The 25,453-nt window shown below is 39.0% G+C and overlaps 1 protein-coding gene and 1 non-coding gene across 2 annotated transcripts in view; both read left to right on the top strand.

Moving 5' to 3' along the window:
• Positions 1 to 732: 732 nt before the first annotated feature.
• The window catches only part of ADGB (androglobin), a 168,107-nt gene continuing 143,386 nt past the window's right edge, over positions 733 to 25,453 (top strand). The window contains exon 1 of the mRNA XM_047102658.1: positions 733 to 806. Coding sequence (XP_046958614.1) covers positions 733 to 806 — 74 coding nt within the window. The remainder of the gene's footprint in view (positions 807 to 25,453) is intronic.
• On the top strand, positions 3,906 to 3,990 carry TRNAP-UGG (transfer RNA proline (anticodon UGG)). Its single transcript has one exon. It is a non-coding gene; the product is annotated as a tRNA-Pro (tRNA).

The raw sequence follows: 25,453 nt of genomic DNA, 5'->3' as shown, positions 1-25,453 counted from the left end.
GTTTTCTTGGATCTGTTTCTTCTGTCTCCAGCGCCTTCTCAAGTGAGTGTATCAAGGGCCACTGGATTCTATGACTTGAATGTTTTCTTTCACACGAACAACAGGGACACTGGACTTTTTCGTCACAGACTTCATTCATTATTAGCTAAGCTTGAGCGACTAGGGTGCCCTGATCTTGCCTTCCCTGCCGGGATCTCCCCCGCACTGCCCTGTATTCATTTCTGGCCCCGCCCTTTTCAAGCCATTAGCAAATTCAGTTCGTCCATAATGTCTCCTTAGTTATAATTGAAAGAACTTGTTCAGCGGGGAGAAGACCTGGAGAGAGGTGACATCGCATAATAATCCATCTTCAAACAACTGAAAATCCAAGAGAGAATAAACAGTGTGTCTGGCTCTGAAGAGTACAGCCAGGTAGAGCGGACCTGATACGGCTGCAATTTTTCAGAGCTGCCCATCAATCCTAGAGTCAAATCCAGTCCCTCCGAGTTCCTCCCCGGACACCCAACTGCTAGGTTCCCACCTGGATTTGGAGACCTGAACTCACCGCGTCAGCCGCCCCACCCGCGGCCGCAGAGTCGCTGTGGAGGAGCCGGGGATCCGCCCCCGCCCAGCAGCAGACGCTTGGCCGCCGTCTCCTGGCAACAGCAGACGCGGAGCCGGGCCGGGCCGAGGCCGGCTGCTCGCTCCGAGCTCAGTCCGCGCAGGGTCCTGGGGCCTGAGTCCGCCTCTGCCATGGCCTCCAAACAAGCCAAAAAGAGAGAAGTGCATCGTATCAATTCGGCGCACGGATCGGATAAATCTAAAGAGTAAGGGACCTTTGCCTGCCCATCCCACCCCCGGCCTAACCTCTTGGCCTGACCCCTCCTCCCCGGGCTGCTGCTTCCCTGCAGCAGGCTCTGCCAGGGCGGGAGTGGGGCTGGCCTGCTCGCTGCTTCTCTATCCTCGCTGGGAACCCCATGCCTGTCTTGATCCGTCCCCTTCCCAGAGCCCCTGGTTTCCCTGACTCAGCTGCCCAGCTGCACTTCTGGTTTCCATCCGTGAACCCCCCTCTCTACCCGCCCCTCCTCACTTCCTTCATAGGCCACCCTGGCTCTTAGAAGGGTTGCAGCTGCCTTAAGGAAGAGGCATAGCTCAAAGGCTGTCCAGTTGTGGTCATGTCTGGCCCCAGTAATGACAGAGACAGAGATAGAGAGACAGAAAGAGAACTTTGACCTTAATGCTTAATGGTGATTCCCTATTTTGTATCTGCCTCAGTAGGACAAGTAAAGGCCTTTAATCAGATGCCATCAGATGTAAAATGGTTTTAAAAAGTTAAAACTATATCAATATGTAGTTCACGTTACTAATATAACTCCTCTTCCGCACTCATTCCCATGTTCCTGATTCCCTAGTCCCCAGTTCTGTCTTTGCTCGTAAGCAGGCTTCCAACTACCTGGCAGATAACCCATTCATTTTATTAACTTAAATTTCAGGTACTATATTACATACACAAGTGATTTTAACAAGATCGCTCTCCTGCTAAATTCCAATGTAGGTCAGGTCATTTCAACATTTACTAATAACTTCCATTCTTATAGGTACAAGGCCTACGAGGTCCTATAAGATCAGGCTCTTATTACATTTCTAACTTTACCACCCCCTTGTTCACATACTAGTCTCCTCTCCACTCCCTGGAATACCCCTGTGCTGTTCCTACCTCGGGGCCTTTGCACTTGCTATTTCTGCTGCTTGAAAGCGCTTCCCCCAGATTTTTGTATGGTTTTCTCCCTCATCTTCTTTAAGTGTGTACCTAAATGTCATTTTCTCATGTCAGCTTCTTTGGCCAACTGTTTTAAAATCACAACACCCATTTTCCTGCTAAAACCAAAAACCAAAACAAGCAAACAAAACAAACAAACAAAAAAAGCCCTCCATATTTTCCTTTCCTGCTTTATTTTTCTTAAAATTTTTGTTCATTTATTTATTTTTTTTTTAATTTTTTTTTCAACGTTTATTTATTTTTGGGACAGAGAGAGACAGAGCATGAACGGGGGAGGGGCAGAGAGAGAGGGAGACACAGAATCGGCAACAGGCTCCAGGCTCCGAGCCATCAGCCCAGAGCCTGACGCGGGGCTCGAACTCACGGACCGCGAGATCGTGACCTGGCTGAAGTCGGACGCTTAACCGACTGCGCCACCCAGGCGCCCCAATTTTTGTTCATTTAAATACTACATATTTTACTTTTTAAAAACTTTGTTTATTTATATGTCTTCAGGATCGAATGTAAGTTCCATGACGGTAGAGCTTTTTCTTTTTCTACTTGATATGCTGTTGACTCCTTAGTACCTAAAGTGATTCCTGGATCATAAGTAGCAGACACTCAAAAATGCTTATTTAATGAATGAATGACAGTGATTAAATAAGAGGTTATGAAAGGGTTGCAAAAGAATTATTGAATATATTAAAAAAAACCCTAGTCAATGATGGTTATAATTAATGCATGTTGAAGGCTTATAACTCTTAAGGAGTTTGGGGGAAATCTTTGACTTTAAAGAGTTTATATCCTGGGAGAGATGAGACTGTTAAGGAAAAAAATAAAATGATCAAACGAGATACCATAAAGCACAGTACAGGGCCTGGTCCTATGATGGGTGTGTCACATGAGAGAGATAAGGGGCTTACTGATAAGATGCTAACTCTCTCCTCTCCAGCACTTCCCATTTCTTTTTGAGATGATAATGTTATTTCTAACATGTTAATTTTTTCCAGAAAACATCTGAGTTGAATTATGTCAATAAAACTGAACATGTATATTTGTGAAAATAGAAGAGCAAAGGCAAATAGGTACACAAAATCTAGGCTTTGCCAGAAACTATCTATTGAGGATTAAACATCAAACCATTAGATTTTACTGTAGCATTATGTGACAGAATGTGAAGTTTGTTATAAATCAAGTCGGCCCTCTAAGTTTAACTGAAAATCCAATCATAGCTACCAGGCTTAGTCGTCATTAAAAGATAAGGTACCACCCAGCATGGGGCCTAGAGATCGAAGTCTGTCAAGGCTCCAGTGTAATTGTCGTTTGAAATGTGCTGGGGGCATTTATACTAAGTTTTACATATTATTTTACCACACCTTGCAGTTACACAGCCGATAGTTGCAACCAGCTCTACTGTGGTGCTAGGTCTGGAAATGAGAGAAAAGGTCTGCAGAGCCTTGAAAATACCAGTCGCCAGCCTACCTCTTTTATTCCCTAAAATTATGTGTCATAATGGGGACACGTCTGGCTTTTGCCTAGCATGCTGGCTAGTACTGAGCATTGCCACTTGTTGATTAAATGAGCTCATAGGTTAGGGACCTAGCTTGATTTCCATCCCTTCTGGGTTGGATTAAAGCCTGGTTCTCCCTCCCTTTCTAACCCGATCTGCTGTTGGCAAAGTGCAAAAAATGAGATGTTACAACTGAGAAAGCAGAGGCATCTATGTCCAGCTCTGACCAAATTCAGAAGTAAATGTGACTTTGAGTCATTAATACAAGTTACGCCAGAGAGCTGAATTGTCAGTCTTGACATTAGGTGAACTTATTATCATTTGCTCTGTTTCCCTGTATCAGGAAGAATGGCATCTCTGTTACATGGTTCATTCTGACACTAATTTTTTTTGTGACATTGGACATGTCATTTTTCTATTCTGACATTCAGTGTTTTTCTTATTTAAATGAAGAACCATCTAATTAAAATTGCTCCCAATGCTCTCTGTCCTTCCTTCTCTGCTTTATTTTTCCCTCCAGCAACAAACTTACATGACTTCATCAGATTTTTTAAAAACTCCAGTGTCTCCGTAATGAGTGAGGGATTTTGTTAGAGTTAAGCATTTCAAACTTTGATTTAATTTATGGTTTCTAATAGAAGTTGTCTTTTTAGGGGCGCCTGGGTGGCTCAGTCGGTTGAGCGTCTGACTTGGGCTCAGGTCATGATCTCACGGTTCGTGGGTTCAAGCCCCGCGTTGGGCTCTGTGCTGACAGCTCAGAGTCTGGAGCTTGCTTAGGATTCTGTGTCTCCCTCTCTTTCTGCCCCTCCCCTGCTCATGCTCTGTCTGTCTCTGTCTCTCAACAATAAATGTTAAAAAAAAAAAAAAAAGTTATCTTTTTAAAATTCCATCTTCAGGAAAAATCGTTGCCGTAGCAAATGTCACAAGTTGCAGCTCTCCTTATCAAATAGCTAATGATAAATAGAAATTATGAACCAATCTAACCAATTTGAAAACCAACTGGCATGGTAAAGATGCTTTCATTGTTAGACGCTATGAGAAAGATATGTAGTGACACCAAGTCAAAAATTTGATTTTCTTGGAAGTACTAAATATAAGCCTTTGGTAGGTCATGGATAACTTAAAAGAGAGAAAAGGAAGCATGAATTTTAAGTATTCATAGTTATTAGAAATGTTCAAGCTTATACTTTTTAACACTAAATTCTTTGGAACTTTAATGGACAGTATGAGAAAGGGAAATAATTGAGTGTTTATGGTCAACAAAATTTTGTTTCACTTCCAACAGCACAAACCAAGTCAAATGAACAGACAGCCTCTTAAACTAACAAAAATTATGCCACCTTGTAGATTCTTAGTGATGATGAAATATCATTAAACCTCTTTCCAAAACAGAATGAGATATATTTCATAATGCCCAAGTTAATCTATCCTTAGTGCCTTAAGTGCATATCTAAATTTTGTAGACTTCTCAAAAAAGATCACCACATCAGCCTATGTGAAAATTTGAAAACGGGACTATTAGAAAAGCCCAATTGTGATGGGTATTATGAAAGCAACACAAAATAGAAGATACATATCTTACTGAGGATTAAATTAAGTGGGTTCTTGGTTACCAGAGGTTCACGAGGGAGAGCTGGTTAAATGAAAACATGCATATGTTCCTCCACCTTCAGAGATCAGGAAAGAAATTCCTCACCAGAGAGTGGAAAGCTTCCCTCTAGCCCCATGTCCAGTCCTCACAGCTCCACAGAGAAAGGCAGAAGTAAAAAGACCAGGAGAGGAGGAAACAACCCAGGGCTCACACTGAGTTTTGGGATTTCCCCAGGTGACCTCTGTGGACCCCAACAACTAAAGTCAATTAACAAATTTGAAAGGTCAGCTCCTGTGACAGATGCTTCCCTAGGGGGAAGCTTGTTCTTTATGTTCGTTTCTGAACTGTTCAATGAGCACTGCTCATGCCCAAGTCACCAGTAGGTCTGGGAGGACAAGGAGTTGTGAAACATGGTATCTTCTCTCCAGGGTTATGTAATCGGGGAGCACAAAAAAAGCCCTTAAGATTCATACAGAAGTAACTAAGAAGCATATGGTGATGCCACACTGGTCAGGAGGTACTTGTTAGAAATCATGGAAGGAGCCATATGTTGGCTTGGGGTTAGATTAGAGACATCGTGAGATTCCTAAAATGAGGACTCTATGAGGCAGAGGAGAGGAAGATCATTTCCAACTAGAGCTGGTCTGTCCTCACTCCTCTAACAGCCAATGCCCAAATCAGAAGGCACAGGTTAGCGAGATGGTCAGTGCAGCCAACAGGAACGTTTAGGTCCCAGAAAGCCATCCGGATGGCTGGTATAGACAGTCTGTGTGTGAATGGACTGGCACAGAAGGCACCCAGAATAAATACGCAGCAGAATGAGAGGGACAGACCAAGGGATTTAAACTATATTAAGGGATTGAAACTATGAGGGAAAACATAGATATTTTTCTATATTAAAATGATGCTTTATGAGGAATAATTCAACAATCGTCTGCATGGACTTTATGCCGCATTAAGAATCACAGCAAAGAAATAAGTGGTGGTCTGAGATGATGGAGAATGCCTAATTTGGGGAACTCTTGATGGTAGTGAGGAACATTTTTAAAGGGTGAGTGGATGGGTGCAGAGCTTAACTATAAGTTGACTGAAGTGAAAGACTACAAAACCCAAATTTCTGATCTTCTATTGCATGGTAATATTTGTTGTGATGTCTAGCTATGACGCCACTCTGTCTGAAAAGACAAGGGGAAAAAAAGTGTAAATAAAATTCAGTGACAAATTTCTAAAGGCCTTGTCTGGTCTATCTTGCATTCTCTCAGGCCTGGCACAATGCATGTTTAATAAATGTGTGTATGATTTAACTGAGTTGAACCGGAAACCTGGTGTGGCAACTTGGCCATAAAACCCTCTGAGTCAGAACCAGAGAAAGACTTCGAGAGCCAGAGGGGAGGGGGCCTGTCAGTCATCCCCAGAATGCAGGGCGACACTTGGCATAGGTTAGGGCACTACATAAATGTCCGTTGCACAGCTTTAAATATAATATCTCAGCCCAAAGTCCTGCTTCATGAGGATAGAAGTATCACGTTCATCTTGGTCGGGTCTGCCATCAATTCTCCCTTTAAAATAAACCTCATCTAAGCACTTTTTAAATAATTTATTCAGATTTGACATGGCTTAAGAATCATCTCTGACAGTGAAATCTTTTTTTTTTTTTTAAACACCCAATTTTTAGTTTGTTTAGTTTTGGAGAAGAAATAGTTCCCTCTAAAGTTGACTCAGTAACATTACTAAGGAAGTAGAAGTTACCTTAAAAAGATTTAAATTTATAAACTCCTATAGAATTTGTACTTTATTGTTACCTAAAAACATAATCAAATGTGTACTTTGAAACTAGCAATGTTGTTGCCAGTGCTTCTCAGATGAGCAAACTAATATTGCCTCCATCAAAAGTGATTATTTAAAAGTAGTTTAATGGACTTTAACATTTCCTTGACATTTCCAGGTCACAGCTTATTTAATTCAAGGGATTAAATAATTTACAAACTGATTATACTACTTAATGTGAGATAAAATGACTAAAACCTGTATCTAAGACAGATTTGTATAATTTGATATAATATGTGGAATGTGAAAGATTGGATAGAAATATTACTAATCTTTCTCACTTTCATCCCAACAAGGAACATATGCATACGTTGTGATAAAAGGTATCCAACTAGGTGTTTTGAAGCTGTACTAACAATCCTCCAGGAATAGGTCCAGGCTGATTAATTACAAGTTCTGGGGCTATAACTCTGTTGAGTTATATGGCTGAATTAACACAAGCCACATGTTTAAAGTAAACAACTTTTATTTTGAATGGTTATTTTGTTTGTTTTTTGTTTTTGCTGGTGTCAATATGAATGTGATGGTCCAAATATTTTGTGATTATTTTTATTCCGTCTTTCTGATACGATGAATATTAGACTTACATATATTACTTCCGTTGAAGTTCTTAAAAACCCAGTGTGCCCTTTCTGCCCTCATTTCTTCACCTCTCAGTATTCACTCCAGGCTCTGTGGTTTCCATCCACGGCCTCCATGGAGACTCTCAGAGGCCAGGTCCGCTCAGAGCTTCTCTGTTCTCTACATCTTCAGACTTTTCTACAGTGTTTGTTTCCGAGTAGAACTGCAAACTGGGATATGCAGAAGAGCTACCTACTGAATCTGAGGGAAGGAGAGGTACCCAGGGTAGTTATAAATTAGTGAGAATGTGTCTACAGCTCATCAAACCTTGTAGAATCAGAGGCAAAAGGAGTGGAAGCAGGAAGAACTCTGGACTTTTGTGCCTGTGTTAGTCTGGGTCAGAAACACAGTGAGAGTTTAACCAGGTAAGGTCAAGGTCAAAGGTGAAGTCTGTACCGCATGCAGTCCCAAGAGGGCCCATTCTGCGTACTATTATAATGAATTGGAAATTAGAGACAAAGCCTCACGTTTGTGCCACCTTGGGTCGAAGCCCAGTAGGAATTTAGGACTGGTTTCCACCATAGACAGAGAATGAGGTTATGAGGATAGCAGCTGGAGTTGCAGTTAAAAAAAAGTCAGTTGGAACCTGTGCACGTACAAGCCTGTGGGTCCTGCATACCTGTTGTTTCTTCAATGGATTTTGCTTAAAGTCATTGTAGACACTGTTTCATGTATTTGCCCACCATGTTTTATGTTTGTGCTTTATAAATGCCAGCTTTATGGCTGGAGGGTAGGGTGTCAGATCCTGGCACATGGGAAGCTTAAGATCCCAGTGGCCTGTGTACTTGGGCTTTTGAGTGAGAAACTTCTTGTTCTACTCTCCCAGCTCCTCCTGTCCCTCCAGAGGGTTCAGCTGCCTAACAGGGGAGCATGTGTCACTACAGCTGAATCTCACCTTTCTTGCCCTCTCCTAGAGGCCTCCTTTCTCTCCAGCCTACCTGTCTTGTTTTCTTTCTTCTACCCCCCAAATTAAGTCATTCTGGAATGGTCTTACTTACCTCTCCTCTCATTGCCTCTCTTATCTCTCCTTGGATCATCTAAAACAGTCATTCCTGATCAAAGTTGACTAAATTAGCATCAGTGGTACTTACTGTGTAATTGAGCTCAAGTTCAAGTGGACAAATCTGCTTGGATGTGCTCTACTATTCCAAGTTAAATATATCCACAATGGAGGTCATGTTTTTTGTTTGTTTGTTTGTTTTCTCCCAAGTGTACATATTTCCCATGTCTTTCATTTTAAAGAATCTTGTTACCATCCTCGCTGACACTCTGACTCCACAGTTCAGTCGTACTTGACTTTTCCCTCCTCTTTGCCCATTGCGTCTAGGTGGTCTCTACGTTCTTTTGATTTTACCTTCAAATTTCTTCTCTAGCCTGGCTTAGCCTTCATTTTCTTCCTTGTCATTTTCTAGTTTGGGCCTTTAATAACTCCAGGTGGAACCACTGAAAAAGCATTCTAATTTCCTTGTCCTTCAGTCTAATTTCCAATCTTCTTTATATGCAATACTGTTAGTAATCTTAACACCCTATTCCACCAGTAGGTTGTTCCTGCTTTGAAAAAAAAAAAAGAGAAAAAAAGAAAGAAAGAGAGAGAGAGAAAGAAAGGAAGAAAGAAAGCTAGAAAGAAAGAAAGAAAAGGAAAGAAAAAAAGGAAAGAAAGAAAGAAGAAAGAAGGGAGAAAGTAAAAGAGAGATTGAGAGAGAGAACAAGCAAGCTGGTTGATAGGGCCACAACCAGCTTCAACTCTCTCCTATTTTCTGTTACCAACCAAATACTAACATACTATTTACATTTTCCCACTTTTCGGTCTCTGTGCCTCTCCCCATTCTCTTTTCTCTGCTTATAGTTGCTTTCAACCTACCCTATAATTCTATGCATGTCTTAAGACCTGCTTTCCCTCGCAGCCATCATTGATTTGCTAACTTGGAAGCCATTATCCCTTCTTCTGTGGTGATAAAGCACTGAGTTTTTAACTTTTCTTGAGCTCTTTTTGCTTTTGCCTTTGCAGTTCCCTTACCGTGTGTATTTATTCTCACTACTTTTAAGTTATTTGAGAATAAAACTGAGTCTTACTTATCTTCATATTCACTCAAGCACAATGTATTGAAAAAAAGAGATAAATGTTGAACTTTTAAAATTAAGTGCCCAATTAAATAATTTGAACGAAACCAAGGGAATAAAAGGTCAACACGACAACCTGGCTTTATTTTTAATTTAACTTTTTTTAAGATTGCAGTTTATTTCCTTACCTATTTGATACTTCTGAAGATCGCGGCTGGCTCAGAATGCCCCAACGCAAATTAAGTCGATTGTGCAATTCCGTTCATGTTCTAATTCCTTCAGGATACTTACTGACGCTACTTCAGAAGGCATGCTGATTGCACGTTGCACAAATAAACCGCCTTCCACTATGACTAAAATCATGTCTTTACACTGAACAGCATGCTTGAAGAAAACAATGGCAAAATTCCAGACCCTCATTTTATTGAAGTTTTAATCCCTACAGTGAAAATAAAATCATTAAAGCACGTATAGGACTGTGTGTATGTAAATCAGATTCTGATTTTTTTTTTTTTTTTTTTGCTCAAAAGTCTCTAATGACTTTGTATCAGCTAAAGTTTTCTTTGAAGGTTTTCAACTCTTATACATTTTCTACTGTATTATATAATCTTAATTGATGTAAGAATTTTTAAAAACCATTTTGTCATCTTTGCAAGGTATGTAATTAATGTGTTTTTAAGTTTTAAAAGGTTATTTTATTCATGTTCTATTAAAAATTGGATTGTAAAATACAATTCAATACAATTATTTATCTATCATTATTTATATAGTTTTGACTTCTTCCCATTTCCAAACTATGGAGGGCATTTAATTTACCAGGAATAGGTATACATGAAAGACAGAAATGTAGACGAAATATGTTTTACTGCATACGACTCAGTAATCAAATATATCATAAAATGTGGATTTAATTTTACTGTGTATTATGACTCTAGGAACATATAACATTGCTATCATAGTATGTTGTTTGGAATTTCCTTAAGTTGCCTCTTATTACTCCCAGTCTTGTTTTTTTTTTTCTTCTTTCTTTTTAAAAGTAGGTTTACTGATATAAATCTGATATGCAGTAAATCACAGATATTTAAAGGATATGTTCTGATAAGTTCTGAAGTGCATGTACACATGTGAAAATGTCAACATGATTAAGATAATGAACAGGTCTACCATTCAAGAAGGTTTCTGTGATTTATTGGTGATCCCTACCTTCTGTCCCTTCCTGACTACAGTCTCCAGGCAACCACTATTCTGTGTTCTGTCACTATAGATTAGTTTTCATTTTCTAGAGTTTTATATAAATGGAATCATAAACTGTGTATCTTTTTTTGTATGACTTCTTTCACTCATTATAATTATTTTTATATTCTTCCGTGTTGTTGCTAGCAGTTGGTGTAGAATTGGTATTATTTTTCCCTTGAATATGTAGTAGACTTCATCAGTGAAACCATTGGGGCCTGAAGTTTTCTTCGTTGGGCAAGTTTTTAATGATAAATTCACTTTTTTAAATAGACACATGGATATTCAGTATGTCCAACCCAATCTATCTGTTCTTTAGTGAGTATTCTTAGTTTATATCCTTCAAGGAATTGATCCATTTCATCTAGGTTATCGACTATATAAGTAGAGTTGTTTGTAATATTTATTATCTTTTTTTATTTTTTTTATTTTAGAGACAGTGTGTGTGGGGGGGGGGCAAGGAGAGAGAGAGAGAGAGAGAGAGAGAGAAAGAGAGAGAGAGAGAATCCTAAGCAGGTTCCACACTCAGCATGGAGCCCAGTGCAGGCCTCTATCCTAGAACTCTGGGATCATGACCTGAGCCAAAATCAAGAGTTGGGTGCTCAACTGACTGAACCACTCAGTTGCCCCATTTGTTATCCTTTTAATATCTAGAATCTGTAGTGATGACCCCACGTTAGCTTCTGATATTGGTTGTTTGTGTCTTCTCTCTTATATTCCTGATCAGTCTGACTAGAGTTTGATTAATTTTGATGATCTCAAAAACTGAATTTTGGGTTCATTGATGTTTCTCTACAATTTTTCTGTTTTTTGTTTTTGTTGATTTGATCTAATCTTAACTTCCTCATTTGATTTACTTTATAATTTTCTAGTTTAAGGTAGAAACTGAATATATTGTTTTGAGACTTGTATTCTTTCCTAATACAGATATATTTTCTATAAAATTTCCTTTATGTATTGCTTTAGTGGCATCCTGTAAATCATAATATGTTTTTTTTTTTTTCATTTTCATTCAGCTCAAATACTGCCTAACTTCCTTTTTGATTTCTTCTTTAACATATTGGTTAATCATAATTGTTTTGTTTAGATTCTAAATATCTTTGAATTTTTCAGATTTTTTTCTTAGTGATTTCTAGTATAACTCCATTGGTCAGAGAAGATACTTTTTATAACTTGAATTATTTAAAATGTTTTTACTCTTTATTTATTTTTGAGAGAGAGAGACAGAGACAGAGCATGAACACGGAAGGGGCAGAGAGAGAGGGAGACACAGAATGTGAAGCAGGCTCTAGTCTCTGAACTGTTAGCACAGAACCTGATGTGGGTCATGAAATCATGACCTGAGCTGAAATCAGACACTGAACCAACCGAGCCACCCAGGCGCCCCATAACTTGGATTATTTTAAATTTGCTGAGACATCCTATGTCTCAGATTATGGTCTATCTGGATAAATATAATGTATATTCTCGAAAAGGATGTACATTCTGTTGTGATGAAATGTTCTCTAGCTGCCTTGGTCACCCCCAAACTCTCATCTGCCCCTCTACTCAAGGAATCTGCTGAGATATGCCTGGATTACCTCTCTCTGCACTGCAGTCCAAACTTCTCTCACAATCATAAGCTAAGGCAACGATAGGGCTCCCCTCATGTGCTTCCCATGTTTTCAGAATCACCATCCCTCAACACTTGATGACTGTCTTGAAAATCAGTTTCATATGTTTTGCTCAGGTGTTTGGTTGTCTGAGGTGGAAGGCTAAATCCAGTCCCTGTTATTTTAATTGACGTGAACATAATATCACTTAGGTTTATTACTTAAATTTTACATTTGATTTCTAAATATTAAGATGGGAGGTGTTAAAGCAGCATTTACACATATATATCCACAAGTCACATATTGTAAGTATGGATATAATTCTTTCCTTAAAACTGAAATCCCAGATTATATGTAATTGCCCTGTATATCATCTTCTACAAGATTGTTTTTCGTTGTAGTAGAGACGTCTCATTATAAGAATTTTAACTAAAAGAATGCAACTTACATACGTGATAAGGATGATCTTAAATCACATCTTCATAATTATTATCGCTGTGCTCCCTTTTGGGTTGTATTGCAACTTCACTCTTCCTCGAGCTTCCTATTTTAAACCGATGGTCCATTCTGGGTAAACATTAAATAATGTATATCTAATAATAAAATGTTCATCTCTGTGCAATGGGCCAAGTCAACACTATCTAGAAAACAAAGTCCAAGCTCATCAGCAAGGCCCTCAGTGGGGAGCTGCCTGCCTGCTGACCTAGTGTTTCTCTCCAACCTAATTTCCCCACTGCTTTTTACTCATGCTCATGCAGTGCTGAAAAGCTCCTAGTTCTCTGCACCCACTCTGTTGCTTGTGTCCTTCTCTTTCCTTGCTGATGCCCTTTCTGCTTTTACCACCTGGAAAATTTCTCGTTGCCTTTCAAAACAGCTCAGATGCTATTTATCGCAGGACGTTTTTCCTAATTGCCTCACATGAGGCACAATGCCCCCCTCTTTGCCATCTGTGAATACTTCCATCTCTGCGTCTACCACATTATATTGAGATAATCTGTTTACCTGTTTGAATTCCAAAATAAACTCAAGAGCAGAGAGATATATATATTTACGGGTCTGTAACCCTATCATCTAGCACAGTGCTTGTCACAGTACAGGTGTTCAATAAATGTTAGTTAAAAATAAGTGAACTGTCAGTTGATTGAGATTACTTTCTCATTCTGAAACGGTATTCTTCTAAAATGTTTTAGTCTCCAGACAGATCTTCGTTAAAACAATTTGATCTTCGTGAAAATAATTCTGCATTCTCAGTTTCTTGTCTACCGATGGCATAGCTTACAGTGAGTTGTTCCCTAATGTAAGGGCCACTCTTTCTGTTCCTTCTCAGTTTGGGACTTTTAAAGTTTGTTTCTTGATGTATCCTTGCAAGGGACTGAATGTTTGTGTACTCTGAAATTTGTATATGGAAACCCTAATCCAAATGTGATGGTGTTGAATATGGGGCATTTGAGAGGTAATGAGGTCATGAGGGTGACGCTCTCATGAATGGGATTCATGTCTTTTAGCTCTTTCCACCATGTGAGGACACAATGAGGACACAGTGAGGACACAGTGCAAGCCAGAGGACAGCTCTTCTCAGACCCTGACCATGCTGGCACCTTGATGTTAGACTTCCGGCCTCCAGAACTGTTGAGGAATAAATTTCCATTGTTTATAAGCCACACAGTCTATGGTAGTCTGTTACAGCAGCCCAAGCTGACTAAGGCAATCCTTATTTTCTTAAATACATTTATCTCCAAATACTTTCCTACAAAGTCTACAGTTGCTCAGCATTATTCCTGAAGAAAAAACAGGCACACAGGGTCCAGCAGAATTCCCTTTTTTACTTCTCTCATTTATTTTTGAGAGTTTTTAAAAACACAAAGCTACTGTTATCATTATGTGTTAGTAGGAGATACGTTTCAGAATTCTACCAAATGTATTGACTTGTTTGTTTGCCATTAGTACTTGTAGCCCCCAGTTTCAATCTGGGTTCATTTCCCATTTTCCTGAGATAAATCCTTCAGGAAATATTTTTGTAGGAATCTATTCTGGTAAACTCATAATTTTAAATGTTTTTATTTAATTTTAGAGAAATGTTTCTGCTTCACTTTTAAATAAGAGTGTAATTGGATCTTAATTCCAAGATTGACAGTTATTTTCCCTCAGCTTTAAAGATATCACTTCATTGCTTTACAGTGTCTGTTATTGCTGTCAATTTGATTGTTTTTATATTAAGGTAACTTGTCATTTTTTAATGTAGATAGATTTTCACTTTCATCAGTTACCTACAATTTAAGTCGAATTATCTGGATGCAGATTTCCATTCCCTGACCTCCCATTTATCCTTTATTATTCCCTGATGTACTTTTTCCCATCTGAGGACATGTCTTCCATCAATTCTGAAGATTTTTCAGCAGTCAAATCTAATATTTCTCTCCACCCCCATTTTAACTATTTATCTGCCTGAGTCTTCTATTAGGCATACACTGGAGGTTTTTTTCTTTTTAAAAATTTTTAATGTTTTCATTATTTATTTATATTGAGAGAGAGAGAGGGAGAGAGCATGCACGCGTGAGTAGGGGAAGGGCAGAGAGAGGGGGAGAAAGAGAATCCCAAGCAGGCTCTGTGCTGTCTGCCTGGAGCCCTATGCCAGCCCAGTCCCACGAACCATAAGATCGTGACCTGAGGCAAAATCAAGAGGCGGAAACGCAACCACTGAGCCACCCAGGCGCCCCTGGAGTTTTTCAATCTATCCACCTGTTTAGTTCACTGTTTCTATCTCTTTATCTATCTATGCAAACACTTGATTTTTTTAAACATTTTTATTTAAATTTCAGTTAGTTAGCATACAGTCTCATGTTAGTTTCAGGTGTACAATATAGTGATCCAACACTTCCATACATCACCCAGTGCTCATCACAAGTGAACTCTTTAATACCTATCACCTATTTCACCCATACACCCACCCACCTCCCTTCTGGTAGCCATCAGCTTGTTCTCTCTAGTTAAGAATCTGTTTCACAGTACCTGGGTGGCTCAGGTGGTTAAGCATCCAAAGTCAACTCAGGTCATGGTCTCACGGTTTGGGGTTTGAGCCCCACATCAGGCTCTGTGCTAACAGCTTGGAGTCTGGAGCCTGCTTCCGATTCTGTGTCCCCCTCTCTCTCTGCCCCTCCCCAACTTGTGCTCTGTCTCTCTCTCAAAAAGAAATAAACAAAAAACAATAAAAACATTTTTTTAATTAACAAAAAGAGTCTGTTTCACAAAACAGATGAACATAGGGGAGGGGAAGAAAAAATGAGATAAAAGCAGAGAGGAGATGAACTATAAGAGACTCTTAAATATGGAGAACAAACTGAGGGTTGCCGGTGGGGTGTTGGGTAGAGGGATGGGAGAAATGCGTGATGGGCATTAAGGAGGGCACTTGTTGGATGAGCACTGGTTGTTACATGTTAAGTGATGAATCACTAAATTCTCCTGAAATCATTATTACACTATATTTTAACTAACTTGGATTTAAATTTTAAAAAATTTTTAAAAAAGAGTGTGTTTCAGGGGTACCTGTGTGGCTCAGTCAGTTAAGCATCTGACTTTGGCTCAGGTAATGATATGGTTTGTGAGTTTGAGTCCCACATCAGGCTTTCTACTGTTAGCATGGAACCCTCTTGAAATCCTCTGTCCCCCATCTTCTCTGCCTCTCCCCCACTCATTCTTTCTCTCTCTCTCTCTCTCTCTCAAAAATAAATAAATATTTTTTAAAAAGGGTCTGTTTCAAACACTTGATTAAAAAAATACCTTCTTTTATTTTAACTTGTTATATTTTTTAAAATTTACATCCAAATTTGTTAGCATATAGTGCACCAATGATTTCAGGAGCAGATTCCTTAGTGCCCCTTCCCCATTTAGCCCATCCCCCCTCCCACAACCCCTCCAGTAACCCTCAGTTTGTTCTCCATATTTATGAATCTCTTCTGTTTTATCCCCCTCCCTGTTTTTATATTATTTTTATTTTCCTTCCATTATGTTCATCTATTTTGTCTCTTAAAGTCCTCATATAAGTGAAGACATATGATTTTTGTCTTTCTCTGACTAATTTCACTTAGCATAATACCCTCCAGTTCCATCCACGTGGTTGCAAATGGCAAGATTTCATTCTTTTTGATTGCCGAATAATACTCCACTGTATATATACCACATCTTCTTTATGCATTTATCCATTGATGGACATTTGGGCTCTTTCCATACTTTGGCTATTGTTGATAGTGCTGCTATAAACATGGGGGTGCATGAGTCCCTTCAAAACAGCACACCTGTATGCTGTGGATAAATGCCTAGTAGGCTAGTTCTATTTTTAATTTTTTGAGGAACCTCCAAACTGTTTTCCAGAGTGGCTGCACCAGCTTGCATTGCCACCAACAATGCAAAAGAGATCCTCTTTCTCTGCATCGTCATCAACATCTGTTGTTGCCTGAGTTGTTAATGTTAGCCATTCTGACAGGTGTGAGGTAGTATCTCATTGTGGTTTTGATTTGTCTTTCCCTGATGATGAGTGATGTGGAGCATTTTTTCATGTGTCAGTTGGCCATCTGGTTGTCTTCTTTGGAGAAGTGTCTATTCATGTCTTGTGTCCATCTCTTCACTGGATTATTTGCTTTTGGGGTGTTGAGTTTGCTAAATTCTTTATAGATTTTGGATACCAGCCCTTTATCTGATATGTCATTTGCAAATATCTTCTCCCATTCTGTCGGTTGCCTTTTAGTTTTGTTGATTGTTTCCTTCGCTGTGCAGAAGCTTTTTATTTTGATAAGGTCCCAGTAGTTCATTTTTGCTTTTGTTTTCCTTGCCTCCAGAGACGTGTTGAGTAAGAAGTTGCTGTGGCCAAGATCAAAGAGGTTTTTGCCTGTTTTCTCCTTGAGGATTTTGATGGCTTCCTGTCTTATATTTAGGTCTTTCATCCATTTTGAGTTTATTTTTGTGTCTGGTGTAAGAAAGTGGTCCAGGTTCATTCTTCTGTGTGTTGTGGTCCAGTTTTCCCAGCACCATTTCTGGAGAAACTGTCTTTATTCCATTGGATATTCTTTACATTTTTGTCAAAGATTAGTTGGCCATACGTTTGTGGGTCCATTTCTGAGTTCTCTATTCTGTTCCATTGATCTGAGTGTCTGTTCTTATGCCATTACCATACTGTCTTGATGGTTACAGCTTTGTAATATAGGTTGAAGTCTGGGATTGTGATGCCTCCTGCTTTGGTTTTCTTTTTCAAGATTGCTTTGGCTATTCACGGTCTCTTCTGGTTCCATACAAATTTTAGGATTATTTGTTCTAGCTCTGTGAAGAATGCTGGTGTTATTTTGGTAGGGATTGCATTGAATATGCAGATTGCTTTGGGTAATATGGACATTTTAACAATATTTGTTCTTCCTATCCAGGAGCATGGTATCTTTTTCCTTTTGTGTGTGTGTGTGTGTGTGTGTCTTCTTCAATTTCTTTCATAAGCCTTCTATAGTTTTCAGTGTATAGATTTTTCACCTCTTTGGTTAGATTTATCCCTAGGTATTTTATGGGTTTTGTGCAACTGTAAATGGGATCGATTCCTTGATTTCTCTTTCTGTCACTTCATTGCTGGTGTATAGGAATGCAAGTGATTTCTGTGGGTTGATTTTATATCCTGCAACTTTGCTGAATTCATGAATCAATTCTAGCAGTTTTTTGGTGGAATCTTTTGGGTTTTCCATATAGAGTATCATGTCTTCTGCGAAAAGTGAAAGTTTGACCTCCTCTGGGCTGATTTGGATGCCATTTATTTCTTTGTGTTGTCTGATTGCAGAGGCTAAGACTTCCAATATTATGCTGAATAACAGTGGCTAGAGTGGACATCCCTGTCTTGTTCCTGACCTTGGGGGAAAAGCTCTCAGTTTTTCCCCATTGAGGGTGATATTAGCTTTGGGTCGTTCATATGTGGCTTTTGTGATCTCAAGGTGTGCTCCTTCTATCCCTACTTTCTTGAGGGTTTTTATCAAGAAAGGATGCTGTGTTTTGTCAGATGCTTTCTCTGCATCTATTGAAAGGATCATATGTTTCTTGTCCTTTCTTTTATTGATGTGATGAATCACGTTAATTGTTTTGCGGATATTGAACCAGCCCTGCATCCTAGGTATAAATCCCGCTTGATCGTGGTGAATAATATTTTTAATGTATTGTTGGATCCAGTTGGCTAATATCTTGTTGAGGATTTTTGCATCCATGTTCATCAGGGAAATTAGTCTATAGTTCTCCTTTTTAGGGGGGGTCTCTGGTTTTGGAATCAAGGTAATGCTGGCTTCATAGAAGGAACTTGGAAATTTTCCTTCCATTTCTATGTTTTGGAACAGCTTCAAGAGAATAGGTGTTAACTCTTCCTTAAATGTTTGGTAGAATTCTCCTGGAAAGCCATCTGGCCCTAGGCTCTTGTTTTCTGGCAGATTTTTGATTACTAATTCGATTTCTTTACTGGTTATGGGTCTGTTCAAATTTTCTATTTCTTCCTGTTTCAGTTTTGGTAGGGTATATGTTTTGAGGAATTTGTCCATTTCTTCCAGATTGCTCATTTTATTGGCATATAATTGCTCATAATATTCTCTTATTATTGTTTTTATTTCTGCTGTGTTGGTTGTGGTCTCTCCTCTTTCATTCTTGATTTTATTTATTTGGGTCCTTTCCTTTTTCTTCTTGATCAAACTGGCTAGTGGTTTATCAATTTTATTAATTCTTTCAAAGAACCAGCTTCTGGTTTCATTGATCTGTTCTACTGTTTTTGTTTGTTTGTTTGTTTGTTTGTTTTTTGTTTTTTTTTTGTTTCAATAGCATTAATTTCTTCTCTAATCTTTATTATTTCCTGTCTTCTGCTGGTTTTGAGTTTTATTTGCTGTTCTTTTTCCAGCTCCTTAAGGCATAAGGTTAGGTTGTGTATTTGAGATCTTTTTTCCTTCTTTAGGAAGGCCTGGATTGCTATATACTTTTCTCTAATGACCGCCTTTGCTGTTTCCCAGAGGTTTTGGGTTGTGGTGTTATCATTTTCATTGACTTCCATTTACTTTTTAATTTGCTCTTTAACTTCTTGGTTAGCCCACTCATTCTTTAGTAGGATGTTCTTCAGTCTCCAAGTATTTTCTACCTTTCCAAATTATTTCTTGTGGTTGACTTTGAGTTTCATAGCATTGTGGTCTGAAAATATGCACGGTATGATCTCGATCTTTTTGTACTTACTTAGGGCTGATTTGTGTCCCAGGATATGGTCTATTCTGGAGAACGTTCCATGTGCACTGGAGAAGAATGTATATTCTGCTCTTTTAGGATAAAATGTTCTGAATATATCTGTTAAGTCCATCTGGTCCAGTGTGTCATTCAAACCCATTGTTTCCTTGTTGATTTTTTGATTAGATGATCTGTCCATTGCTGTGAGTGGGGTGAAGTCTCTTACTATTATGGTATTACTATCAGTGAGTTTCTTTATGTTTGTGATTGATTAATATATTTGGGTGCTTCCACAATTGGTGCATAGTTTACAATTGTTGGGTCTTCTTGGTGGATAGACCCCTTGATTATGATATAACGCCCTTCTGCATATCTTGATACAGTCTTTATTTTAAAGTCTAGATTGTCTGATATAAGTATGGCTACTCCGGCTTTCTTTTGTTGGCCATTAGCATGATAGATGGTTCTCCATCTCCTTATTTTCAATCTGAAGGTGTTTTTAGGTCTATAGTGGGTAAACAGCATATAGATGGATCTTATTTTCTTATCCATTCTGTTACCCTATGTCTTTTGATTGGAGCATTGACTCCATTGACGTTTAGTGAGTACTGAAAGATATGAATTTATTGCCATTATGTTGCTTGTAGAGTTGGATTTTCTGGTGGTGTTCTCTTGTCCTTTCTAATCTTTGTTGCTTTTGGTATTTATTTATTTATTTATTTATTTATTTATTTATTTATATTTTCATCTTTTTTCCCCTTAGAGAGTCCCTCTTAAAATTTCTTGCAGGGCTGGTTTAGTGGTCACAAACTCCTTTAATTTTTGTTTGTCTGGGAAAGTTTTTCCTCTCTCCTATTTTGAAAGGCTGGGTAGAGAATTCATGGCTGCATATTTTTCTGATTCAGCACATTGAATATATCCTTCCACTCCTTTCTGGCCTGCCAAATTTTGTGTATAGGTCTGCTGCAAACCTGATCTGTCTTCCCTTGTAGGTTAGGGACTTTTTTTTCCCCTTGCTGCTTTCATGATTCTCTCCTTGCCTGAGTATTTTGTGAATTTGACTATGATATGCCTTGCTGATGGTCAGTATTTGTTGAAACTAATGGGGGTCCTCTGTGCTTCCTGGATTTTGATGTCTGTGTCTTTCCCCAGATTAGGAAAGTTTTCTGCCATGATTTGCTCACATAACCCTTCTACCCCTATTTCTCTCTCTTCCTCTTCTGGGACCCCTATGATTCTGATGTTGTTCCTTTTTAAAATAAACTCTTTTTTCTTAATGTTTATTTTTATTTTTGAGACAGAGAGAGACAGAGCATGAATGGGGGAAGGTCAGAGAGAGGGAGACATAGAATCTGAAACAGGCTCCAGGCTCTGAGCTGTCAGCACAGAGCCTGACGCGGGGCTCAAACCCACGGACCGCGAAATCATGACCTGAGCCGAAGTTGGCCGCTTAACCGACTGAGCCACCCAGGCACCCCATGATGTTCCTTTTTAATGAGTCACTGATTTCTCTAATTCTTAAATCATGCCCTTTTGCCTTAATCTCCCTCTTTTTTTCTGCTTCATTATTCTCTATAAGTTTGTCCTCTATATCGCTGATTCTCTGTTCTGCCTCGTCCATCCTTGCCGCCACTGCATCCATCCGTGATTGCAGCTCAGTTATAGCATCATTCATTTCATTCTGACTAGTTTTTACTTCTTTTATCTCTGCAGAAAGGGATTCTAATCTATTTTCGACTCCAGCTAGTATTCTTATTATCGTGATTCTAAATTCTGGTTCAGACATCTTGCTTGTATCTGTGTTGGTTAAATCCCTGGCTGTTGTTTCTTCGTGCTCTTTCTTTTGTGGTGAATTCCTTCGTTTTGTCATTTTGAAGGGAGAAAAGGAATTAATGAGGTAGAAAAATTAAAATAAAAAATTAAAATTAAAAAATATTAAAATTAAAAAATTAAAAACACACAGACACACACACACAAATCTAATAAATGTGCTAGATCCTAGGTTTGTTCTGGTCTGGGTGTTGAAAGTGGTTTGGCAGATTAGAGAAAAAAAAGGGAGAAAAAAAAGGAAATCATTTGAGAATTTGAAAAAATGAATGCACTGAAGTAGACTAAAATGAGATGATGGGAGTAAAATAGAATTTGAAAAAATGTACACAAAAGTAAAGAATACAGTAGGAAAAAATAAAGAAAAATATTTTTAATAAAAATTGAAAATAAAAATGAATTTTTTTCTCTTTCTGTATTCAAGAAAAAGAAAAGAAAGGAAAAAGAAAAAAAGATATCACTTGAAAGTTTGAAAGAGTGAATATACTGTAGTAGACTAAAATAAAATGATGGAAGTAAAATAGAATTTGAAAAAAATTACATAAAAGCAAAAATATGTTAAAAAATTAAAGAAAAATATTTTTAATAGAAATTGAAAGTAAAAATGAAGTTCTTCACTTTCTGCATTCAAGAAAAAGAAAAGAAATGAAAAAGAGAAAAAAGAAAAAAGAAAACAAGGAAATCGTTTGAACATTTGAAAAAGTGAATACACTGAAGTAGACTAAAATAGAATGATGGAAGTAAGATAGAATTTGAAAAAAAATACACAAAAGTAAGAAATAGAGTAAAAAATTAAAGAAAAATATTTTTAAGAAAAATTGAAAATAAAAATGAATTTTTTCTCTTTCTTGTATTCAAGAAAAAGTATAGTGTAAAAGAGAGGAAAAAAAAGAAAGAAAATTGAATAGAGGGACCTGCTAATAGATTGAAATAGCACCGAAATGACTTTGTTTTTCCCCTAGAAGTCAGACTATGAAGCGCTTTATAGTCCATAAACTAAGTAGGCGGTGAAACTTGTGTTCTTGAAGAGCAAGGTTGGCCCAGTTGGGTGAGCTCAGTGTAACGGCTCTGTTCTCCACTAGATGGCGCTGCTAGCCTACTGGGGTGGATTGTTGCATAGGTGCATCTATGCATGCGTGGGGGCAGGGAAAATGGCGTCACCCGGTCTCCAGTGTGGGAACTCTGTTCTCTCCGATCAGCAATCGCGCACCCGTCCTCTGTCTTCAGCTTTCGTCCACTCCCCGCTTTTTCACTGTCCGTGACCAAGCCGCAGGCAGTACCTCTCTCCCGAGTTTTGTCTCAGTTGCGGCTGTTTTCCCCGGCCCCTTACTTCCGAAGGACTGCGGCTTTGACCCGTCCCGCCCTCTGTGGGAGGGTCTCACCGAGCAATGGCCGGAATGCTGGCTGCACCCAGGAGCGCCTGCTGGATCCTGCTACTGCCGGTGCCCCGAGGCTACGGCCAGGCGCCAGCCCGCCCCACAAAAAGTTCGCGAGATAGTGTAGCAGCAGCTTTTCAGGGATCGTGGAAAATCACAACACACATCTGGCACCAGGCTTCACCCTTAACGACCTTGTTCCAGCACCAGCGAATGTGGCCGCCTTCTGGGGTCTGCTGGGACCAGGTGGCTTCAACAGTCTCCACCAAATGTCCTTCCAGCAGTGGAGCCGCTTTTCCCCGTGTGGCCCGAGAACCTCCCAGACCCCACTCTGTTCCTGGGGATTCGCCCTTCCCACCAGAGCACCGCCAGGTATGGAGCTGCGGAGTTGCAGCCTTTGCGCTCCCCTTGTTACAGTCTTAATGGAATTGAAACCCTCTCCTTTTCTCTCTTTTTAGTTTAGGCCCTGTGGCTGTTTCCAGTTTTCCACTTGCTCTCCAGCTGCTTTTGGGGAGGGGTGCTTTTCCTGTATTCTACCCCCCCCCCCCGTCCTTTCTCCGCCTGCAAAGGCGGTTCCCTGCCCACCGCTAGCTTCTCTCCTCCCAAGTTCACCTCTCTGTGCCAGATACCTGCCGAATTCTGTGGTTCAGGTTGTGCAGATTGTTGTGTTACTCCTCCAATCAGTTTTCTAGGTGTGTATGATGGTTTAGTGTCGGTCTGGCTGTATTTCATGGACATGAGACACAAAAAACTTCCATGCTGTTCTGCCATCTTGGCTCCTCCAAAAAAAATTACCTTCTAAATCACTAGTCTTCTCCTTTCTTTGGCTTTATTTAGTCTATTCTTTCAACAGCTGAAGTTGTCATTGCTAAAATTTTCCAGTATCTCTCTGTTCACATTGATCTTCTTTGTCATATGTTTGCTTAATACCTTTTTGCACTCATTGCAAAGCAGAACTTTCCCTTTATTTTTTTGGCAATTCTAAACATATTTAAATATCTTTTAAGTTTGCTACATTATTTCTCTTGGGTGGATTTCTTTCTTTTGATTTATTTACCGACTGTCCTTCATAATTTTCCATTTCTTTTTTTTTTTGCTTTTTAATGTTAGTTTTTTAGTTCATATTTTATAGCTATTTTAGACTCATGTATACTGTTCTTTGTCATGTGGTTTGGATGGTTTTCCAGAATGATTCACTCCTTACCCATTGCCATCATCCAGTCGTGATACACTATTGAAAAAGAGAGGACGGTTGTTCCAAAATTGAAATACTTCCTTATCAGTTGATAAATAGTTGCTTTTTTGAGACTTATGAGGAATATCTCCCTCCTTTTGAATGTTGATCCTCTCTAAAAACCCCAGGACCTGTCCACACTAAGTGGTTAAAGGACCACTAGGAGGTCTCTAGCATGCTGCTTCAGTGTAAAAGCAGCGTCCTTTCTGATTAGGAGGTGCATTTTTATATTACCCCGCCCCCACCCAAACCTTAAGTTTGGGAGGTGGAAGTCTTTTCTCCCATGTGGGAAGTGCTATCCCTGATACCACACCCACTGTGGTAGAGGCCACCTCCTATTCCCATTTTTTAATTTGTTTTGGCCAACCTATTTCCTTACATCATCACAGGACATTGGCACGTTGCCATAAGCTATAGGGGGACTATATCACATATAAAGCCATATACCTGGCTTTAGTTCAAAGCCAGGAGCTCATTAGTAGCTGTAGCCACTCACTCATTCATGAAGCCTATTACTGGCCTCTTGACATTTACAGGGTAAATTTAGCTGCTTTTCCGAAACAGACTTACAGATTTTTTAAGCGTGGACTACCACAGCTCACATCAAATTCCAGTACCTACTTGTAGATTATGCTATCTCAACCCCCTACCCACCACTACAGTTTCTTTCTGTATTTAGTCCATTGACTTCTTTTTTCACTTGAGATGTAATTTACATACAACATTATATTAGCTCAGATGTACAACATAATGATTTGATATTTGCATGTATTGAGAAATGATCACCACAATAAGTCTAGTTAACATCGGTCACCACATACAGTTACAAAATTTTTTCTTGTGATGAGACCTTTAAAGACCTACTCCCTTAGCAACTTTCAAATATGCAGTAAAGTATTATTAACTGTAATTATCATGCTGTACATTACAACCTCATGACTCCCTTATTTTATAACTGGAAATTTATACCTTTTGACAACCTTCACCCATTTGGCCCACCTCCTGCCTCTGGCAAACACCCATTCACATTTTTCAATGTTTTTTTTTTTTTTTTAATTTTTTAATGTTTATTTATTTTTGAGACAGAGAGACAGAGCATGAGCAGGGAAGGGGCAGACACAGAGAGAGAGGGAGACACAGAATCCGAAGCAGGCTCCAGGCTCTGAGCTGTCAGTGCAGAGTCCAATGTGGGGCTTGAACCCATGAACTGCAAGATTATGACCTAAGCCAAAGTCAGACGCTTAACCGTCTGAACCACCCACGAGCCCCTCCATGGCTTTTGATCATGAAATTCTAGCCTCTCCTAAAATCTCCAGTGACACTTACCCTATTTCAATAGCATACTTAGACTCACTGTGTAGAAGGAAATATTTAGCCATATATGTAGAGGATATACTTATCTTTCAAATCTGTTTTACAAATTGTAATTTTAATGGATTGAATCATCTTCTAGTACGTGGGTGTACTGCTATGTGATTTAGATAACTCTGTACCCCCCTGATTTTTCACTATGTCAGGTTTGATTTCTTTGCATATTTGATTTTTCTGGAACTTGGCCACATTTATTTCCCAGTATTACCAGTTCCTAAATCTTCAAAAGTCCTGAGTTACTTCTGTGTTTAAAGATT

The sequence above is a fragment of the Lynx rufus genome, unplaced genomic scaffold (genome assembly GCF_022079265.1).
Source record: "Lynx rufus isolate CCGP_SWC_20201006 ecotype Redwood Valley unplaced genomic scaffold, mLynRuf1.p SCAF_6, whole genome shotgun sequence".
Classification (NCBI taxonomy): domain Eukaryota; kingdom Metazoa; phylum Chordata; class Mammalia; order Carnivora; family Felidae; genus Lynx; species Lynx rufus.
This window is presented reverse-complemented; position numbering and strand designations above follow the sequence as displayed.